The 8,314-nt window shown below is 37.1% G+C and overlaps 1 protein-coding gene across 1 annotated transcript in view; it reads left to right on the top strand.

Annotated features, from left to right (window-relative positions):
• Positions 1-491: 491 nt before the first annotated feature.
• The window catches only part of Slc5a7 (solute carrier family 5 member 7), a 20,917-nt gene continuing 13,094 nt past the window's right edge, over positions 492-8,314 (top strand). The window contains exons 1-3 of the mRNA XM_021218199.1: positions 492-723; positions 3,590-3,703; positions 4,427-4,582. Coding sequence (XP_021073858.1) covers positions 546-723; positions 3,590-3,703; positions 4,427-4,582 — 448 coding nt within the window. The 5' untranslated portion in view covers positions 492-545. The remainder of the gene's footprint in view (positions 724-3,589; positions 3,704-4,426; positions 4,583-8,314) is intronic.

The following is an 8,314-nucleotide window of genomic DNA, read 5'->3' as shown; positions in this document are numbered from 1 at the left end:
AGAGAGAGAGAGAGAAGAGGAGAGGAGAAAAGGGGGAAGAGAGAGAGGGGGAGGGAGGGGGGAGAGTTTCTTGGAGTATTATTCCTTTAGGCTACACTTAAATTAATAAACAATTATTAAGTATTAACTTAGTTTGAAAGGGCAAATACAGGCATAATCGCTACAATCTGTTGGCAGAAGAAATGAGGTGTAATACAAAACAGACTTAACTTGAAGGAATTTATAAAATACAAAAAAAAATTATTGTAATTGCATTTATGCTCACTCCTTTTTTTTGTTTCTTCGAATGCAAAGCATTAACTTGTTAAGCAGAAACAGAGCAGTGAACTGGACACTTGTTGGCCATGATTAGTATGTGATTTCAATGCAAGCTTTTGCAAAGAAGAAGGAAAAAAAAAAAAAAGATGTCTGGATCCAGCTGCTTCTTTTTGGCAGCCTGTGTAAGCATAGTGCTTGGCTGCTTAATAATACACTGCTGTATTTTCTACAGAAGATTTGATGAAGTAGCCCTCTGTGGAAGGATCTGCCCGGTACCCTAAGTAAAAATGTCTTTCCACGTAGAAGGACTGGTAGCTATTATCCTGTTCTACCTCCTTATATTTCTGGTTGGAATATGGGCTGCCTGGAAAACCAAAAACAGTGGTAACCCGGAAGAGCGCAGCGAAGCCATCATAGTCGGGGGCCGTGACATTGGTTTGTTGGTTGGTGGTTTTACCATGACAGGTAGGTTTCTCTGTATTCCCTTCCCAGGCTGGTTTCTATTCGGAGGGAGAAATCAAACATTGCCTTTGTCCTTTGGAGCTTTTTCAGTCCACAACTTATATTTTAAAGTGACTTCATATTTAATTTAAAACAAAAAGAACGTGTTTTGCTTTCAGTAATTCTAGACAAAAAAACAACTTTACAGTAAAACACTGAACTTAATATTAGGGAAGCAACATGGTCTCTCTTGACTGGCTAGTGGGTAGGAATGGTAAAAAACAAAGGAGTGGAGAAATGCTGTGAATCGATGAGACAATGTGGTGGTGTCTCAACGTGTCCATTAGTTCAAGGGTTTGTGACTGAGCTCTCTGAAATGACAAATGAGTGCTACCTGGTAGTAGTTTTTTGCCCAAATAGATCATTTTGGAGGCAATAGAATTCTAATCTAATTATTCCTGTTAGAAGCCTACTTTTCTCATTTAATATCTGTTTTCCTTAAAGGAAGCAATCTACAACAATAAAAGTAAGGTTTTCCAAGATCCTTGGTATAAAAAGGAAAAAGTCAAGGTGTGTCCTCAAAGGAATTCACAGGCCATCATCTGCATCGCTCTTCCTTTATAATCTTTTTGTTAGGAGCAGCCCTTATTTGTTCTACCTTTGGTCTCAGAGTGATTTCTGCAGCTTTTCATTTGTTTTTCTTGGTCTCCAAAAGTAATTCTGAAAACAATATAAAATTGTGTCTTCTAAATGGTTGGTAACACTTTGACTAACAACACATTAGATCTGAACCTTACTTATTATTTTTAACACTAGCAACGTGATACATTCTTGCTGGAACGCTCGATGTCTCATTAGAAAAAATGTCTAACTAGAAATCAAATCCAAATGAAAGATCAATGTCTGTGCAAACCTTTTATTGAAAGACAATTGACATTGTGTGTTAGCTAGGAACTTTACTCTCCTATGAAGATGGTCTTTCTCTTCTGAACATTTCGGGCATCTGAGATCTACAGTATCCTATACGGACTGCAGTTTTTTTTTTTTTTTTTATCTCTCAAGTATTTGAATTGTAAACTCAGATATATATTCATCCACTGTAGATGGATCCCTATGTTCTTTACAGCAGGCTCTGTGAAAGGGTTGTAGAGTAAAGGGAATCTCCAGATTTGCTTAGTTAGCACAGATAAACACCAGGTCTTTTAATGACCACACTCACTATTCCTCCATGTCGTGCTATGTGCAGCTTTCATACGGGTGCACTATGTCTCTTTAAAAAGGTATTTTGTACACACAAATAATAATAAATGAGCTGTTAAATGTCCAAGCATTTTAATCATTGCTGATTATTATAATATTCTACTATTTTATAACAGTCTCTTTCATGTAGTCATACAATGTTGCAGAATTTGTTCTTTCATTACATGCAAAATATGATACACCATTAAAGTATATAAGAATAATCAAATGAGGATGTTATAAAGTGTTATCATAGTCTAGCTGACTTGTTAACAACTCTTTCTCAAGAGCTCAGAAGGCCATGGTCAATGTGACCATTTATTTAAAATCTGAATATTAAACTTCACTAGTTTCAGCTGTTTACATGAATTTCATAAGAAATAAAGAGTGAAAATGTAGGTTCTTTTGAAATACATAGTTGAAAAGAATTTGTGTTCTTGCTCAGTGTGTGTGTGTGTGTGTGTGTGTGTGTGTATGTGTGTGTGTGTGTGGTTTAACAAATTCTGGCCCAGAAAAGACTTTATCAATAACAAATGGAAAAATTGTTTTTAATCATAGTGACTAAAATTTCAGTTCTGCATTATAATAAATGCAGTCACTCAGGCACTGATTTTGCTTTTGGATGAAAGACTGAAAAGCTACACAGAGAAATTAATTGCTAATAAGCTCTGTGCTCTTTAAAAATCTTTGATCGACTTTTATTCTGAACCAAGGTATTGCTAGCATCATATCAGCTTCAGCCATCTTAGCTCAAAGATGAGGTCTCAGGTGCTGAACCTTTTAAGAATAGATTTCTTCTGGTCCTTGTTACATACACTGTGTGCTGAATAGGGAAGGGGAATTCTAAAAGTTCAACAGGGATGAGAATGAGGAAGGCAATGAATGTTGTGAAGTCTTCAGTGAAAATGAGATTCTTTGCTGTACAGTTCCTGTCCATGTCAGTATTGAGGATATAATTTTCATATAATCCCAATACATTCTTCTTTGCATTGGACAAAAGGGGGCTAAATACTACCATGAAAACAGTCAATAACATCTTAATGATATAAACAAGATTTCTATACATAGGAATGTATCCTTTTATGTTGCATTCTTGATTGGACTATTCATGCTCTTGTCTGATAAGAGTATTAAGTCCAGGGACCTGTATCATCCCACATGTATTGTACACAGGGATCACTCTGAATCTTTCTGTTATTTTCTTAGACATACATACAAAATCTAAAAGTTCTGTTAACTTATCGTCTTCCAGTAAGAATAAAATACTCTGTGAGGCATTAGCAGAAGGCATTGATGCTGAATATGATAAAAGTTCACTCTATGAATTTCTCAAATAATTAATAAAATTTTATATAAAAGAAAAGAAGAATCAGATCTATTATCTAGTGAGAGACATTAGTAGCTTGTATGTCTGAGTTTGTTCAGCCAAGGCCTGCTTTGTTTGGTTCTATAAATGCTTTTATGCAGCAATTGTACTACACGACATTTATATATCTGAAGAAAACATATCTAAGAGAATATCTAAATGAGTACTAACTACATTGCAGAGCTTAATATAGACATATGAAGCCAATGGCTACAGTGTTGAACAGATGGGCTTAGGGCACAGCAGGTGAACAGTATTACAATGCTACTCTTTATTCTATTTCAGCCACCTGGGTTGGAGGAGGCTACATCAATGGGACAGCAGAAGCTGTGTATGGGCCAGGCTGTGGTCTAGCTTGGGCTCAGGCACCCATTGGATATTCTCTGAGTCTAATTTTAGGTAAGTGGGTATTAAGATCTCAGTGACTCACTCAGTACTCAGCATAAAGTACAAAGAATAAGTAAAGCAATATGAAAAACTATTGTAGAGAAAATTTCTAAGTAGCAATTACCAGAAATTGTTATACAGCATAACACCAATGCTCGGATTATTAATCTCCTGCTTATGAACTGTGTGAAAACACTTTAATCTTAAAGCCACTAGAACAGTGAATTTCTTAAGCAGCTATGATTTATTTCTTTCAAAAAAATAGTATGGATATATCATTAAAGCCTAATCAACTCAGTTGTCCCTGTGTTCTTTTTGGTAAGTCAAACCGCTAAAAGTTTGAATATTATATAAGAGAAATTTCTCACTTTGTTACACAAAATGCTTTTATTGGACCTTGTGCTTAGTCAAAGTGTCTAAATGTTGGATCGTGTGACACAAATGTATCAAAGTATTTTAATACACACTGATTTGGTCCATGTTTTTCAACTCATATACCTCACTTATGTCATGAAGTTGCCCAATGGGCTTATGCAGTATTAGATGTACTAAGAAATTTATATTAGGTTAATAAATATTTCTTGATACTATATTTATAGGACATGTAAGACATGTTCCTCAGTACATATTGATATCATAACAATTCATTTTCCTCGAGAGGGGGAGATAGTATAGTAAAAGAGTCTCTATCATGATTTTTGTTATTCCCACAAGCCCTTGTTTGATTTGTTTTAGGTGGTCTGTTTTTTGCAAAACCTATGCGTTCCAAGGGATATGTGACTATGTTAGACCCATTTCAACAGATCTATGGAAAGCGCATGGGTGGGCTGCTGTTCATCCCTGCACTGATGGGAGAGATGTTCTGGGCTGCAGCAATTTTCTCTGCATTAGGTAAGGACTGAAGATGGTTCTATTGAGTCTTCAATTCCTAATCATATGGTTTGGCCTCTTTAAAAAAAAATCTTTAAAACCATGCACCAAACCATATTTATTCTTATAGAATCTCAATAGAAATTCTATATTACTAAAATACCACAATAGTGGTGAAAGAAATCTAATCTCAACTCCATTCACTTCGAACCTGAATCACATCATTTAAGTGTGGCCATGAGTTATAAAGATCAGGAATTGTTTTTTTAAGGTTATATATATATGAGTTAGAATAAAATATACTTAGTTAAGCATAACTAAAAGGTAAGTTTGATCAGAAGTTTAAACTTGTCTATTAGCCAAAGGTTTATGGAAATCCCTAGTCTTAAATCAATTTAAATAAATGGTTGTTACCTTCAATGCACTTCCAGTGACTATTCTGACTTCCGCAAGCACAAGTTGCCTCTTCCTATTTTCTCTTCCAATGACTGCCATGCTAAAACTGATAACTGTATGGAAAACTAAACTTCCTAAAGATTTTTCAAAGCAGTAACATTGTTACATGAGATGTACTCTATTAAAAGCAACTATAAAGCAAAGTGTAGGTGTCAGCAGTAAGTAACAGTTGCAGAGAAATGGAACCTCACAACCTGTGGATAGACTAGAAAGGCATTCAAGCAAAACCATCTAACTAGTCATGTACATGTAAGTTCTTTTCAAAAGAATAATACTATGAGCAATCAATGGTAAATTAAAACCAGGAATGAGGGAACACAAGGAGAATTCTTTCAGAAGCTTAAGTGGTTTTCTTTTGTTTTGTCAACATATGAAAGGTTTTCAGTCCCTAGCTTCTCTTCAACCCAGTCTACTATTCTTGGAGATGCATATTCAGAGGTTAAAACAACATGGCCAGGCCGGGCATGGTGGCGCATGCCTTTCATCCCAGCACTCGGGAGGCAGAATCAGGCAGATTTCTGCGTTCGAGACCAGCCTGGTCTACAAAGTGAGTTCCAGGATAGCCAGGGCTATACAGAGAAACCCTGTCTTTAAAAAACAAACCAAACCAAACCAAACCAACCAAACAAACAAACAAAAAACAACATGGCCCGTTGTTGAAAAGTAAACACCCACAGGGTCATGTCTCAAGTAACTTGAGATGCAAATCCTGAGGAAGCTGCGCACTGCCTCACTTGCATTGCTGCCTCCTTCATATTACCAGCCTTAGTTCAACTCTAGAGCCATACTAAACTCTAGTTCTTCTCCTGGATACTCAATCACCCTCTTCACCTCTGTCCACCTCTCCCTTCTACCTGCCTCAGCCAGGCCTTCCTCGCTGGGTTCAATTCTGAGGTCTCCCTGCTTTCAGTATTGCCCTCCTCTGGTAAGCAACTCTTTCTAAGTTCAGGCTTTATTACTCTTTCCTTTTAAAATCAAAATTTTCAACAGGCTCTACAGGCTCCAGAATTGTGAGTCTTCCATCTTGCCTCAGACACTTTACAAATCCATTTGCCTAGGCTTTGGACTCACCTCCTGAGTTTTTAAATGGGACTATAAAAAAATCTTTAGTTTCGATCTACTACCTTTAGACCAAAGGTAGACCTGTCTCAGTCTATTATGTATAGAGCTACTTTCTGGGCAGCTGCAAAGTTCAATTTCTGCAGCAGCCCTCTTCAATGGACCAGGTGGCCACATCCTACACAGGACTTCCCACCTCTTCTCCAAATGTAAGGGTAAGCCTAGAATCTACAGCCAAGAACTAAGTGGTTAGAGCAATTGGAATTTCCTTCGGTGTTAACATATGCCATACAATGAGCTTGTTTCCTGGCTCCAATATTATTATGTGTAACTTCTGTACTTGAATTAGTTCACACCCACTTTGTTTCCCTTTCCTCCCAAATTCCTATATACTCTAAAGTATTTTTCTTGGTCTTTGGCCTTGTAAGGAAATGAGTGATGGTGGTAAAAGAAAAGAAAGACAATTGGCTGGTTTATAAAATACACAAATACCTCTGAAAATTGACAAGCCCCTCTGCTGGACAACAGACCTCATCTTAAAGCCTAATGATATTATACTTACCCCAACCTTGTGCTCATTAGCTACGAAATAAGGGGTCTTTGCCACAAGTTTGACACTAAAGATTTCAGGTTTAAATATAGACTACCTGCCGTGGTATGACAAAAGGAGAGAGCTAAGTAACAGCTAAATACAAAATGCCCTCTCCGGCTGAATAAAGATTCAGAATAATAGTCCTACAAGGTGAACAAAATTAATGAGCTGATGTTTCTATGGCATTTTACAAATGCAAAACATAGTAGCTAAACTCTGCACTTTAATATAACTACTTCTGCAGATATTTGTGTATGTCTTTATATGTATTTAAGAGTTTCTGAAAACATATTAACAGTCTCTCTTTATACACATATATATAAAGTAACAATATATACATACTCCCCACACATAATATAAGCATATATATATATATATATATATATATATATATATATATATCCTCTTGATAGAAATCTATGCTCTAGCAGCACATGTGTATCATAAAATTATTGTCTTTGCTTGCTATATTTCAAAAGTGCTGTTCGTAAGAAATAACCCTGGGATATTTAAGAAGAGACAAGTGTAACCTTTATCTGTGCTCATCTTCATTTCACTAGGAATGAGCATGGGGAATGAAAACAGAGGTGAATCTTTTCTCTGCAATCGCTACATTTGTTTAAAGTAACACACAGAAGAGATCACTCTCACTGTGTATTCAAGGTAGGATCAGCCTCTCAGAACCCCTGTCAGATGTGTCTATGCTCACAGGTTCCATCTGCCCAATCCCTTCTTGGGTCTTCTTTCACTTCCATTTTCTAAATAACCTCTTTCAGACGTGACTCAAGCATTTATCCTTCTCATGTCTTGCCCACCATATTAAACAAGATTTGTTGCCTCATGTTCAGATCCAGCCATCACTGAATGGGTAACACTGATATCCTGACAGTTCTCCAGAACCTATGGATTTTGTTATGTCTTCTTTGCTTATTATGTCTTCTCATTTGACATCAGCTTGCTGAACCACACTGCACTGTGTTAACATTTAGTACCATTCAATAACAGCCTGGTGATGGTATTATTATTTGACGCAGAAATAACCCAAAACTTTTGATAGTATATTAGGGTGCCTGAATAAGAAGTCTTCTTATATTTCTTTTTTTAACATATTTATTAGATATTTTCTTCATTTACACTTCAAATGCTATCCCGAATGTCGCCTATACCCTCCCCCAACCCTGCTCCCCTGCCCACCCACTCCCACTTCTTGGTCCTGGTGTTCACCTGTATGGGGCATATAAAGTTTGCAAGACCAAGGGGCACGTCTTCCCAACGATGGCTGACTAAGCCATCTTCTACTATATATGCAGCTAGAGACACGAGCTCTGGGGGTACTGATTAGTTCATATTGTTGTTTCACCTATAGGGTTGCAGACCCCTTCAGTTCCTTGGGTAATTTCTCTAGCTCCTCCATTGGGATCTCTGTGTTCTATCTTATAGATGACTGTGGGCATCCACTTCTATATTTTCCAGGCATTGACATAGCCTCACAGAGATAGCTATATCAGTGTCCTTTCAGCAAGATCTTGCTGGCATATGCAATAGTGTCTGCGTTTGGTGGCTGATTATGGAATGGACCCCCAGGTGGGGCAGTCTCAGGATGGTCCATCCTTTCGTCTTAGCTCCAAACTTTGCCTCTGCCACTT

This window comes from Mus pahari, chromosome 18 (genome assembly GCF_900095145.1).
Source record: "Mus pahari chromosome 18, PAHARI_EIJ_v1.1, whole genome shotgun sequence".
Taxonomy (NCBI): domain Eukaryota; kingdom Metazoa; phylum Chordata; class Mammalia; order Rodentia; family Muridae; genus Mus; species Mus pahari.
The sequence above is the reverse complement of the archived record's forward strand: the minus strand, read 5'-3'. Positions and strand labels throughout refer to the sequence as shown.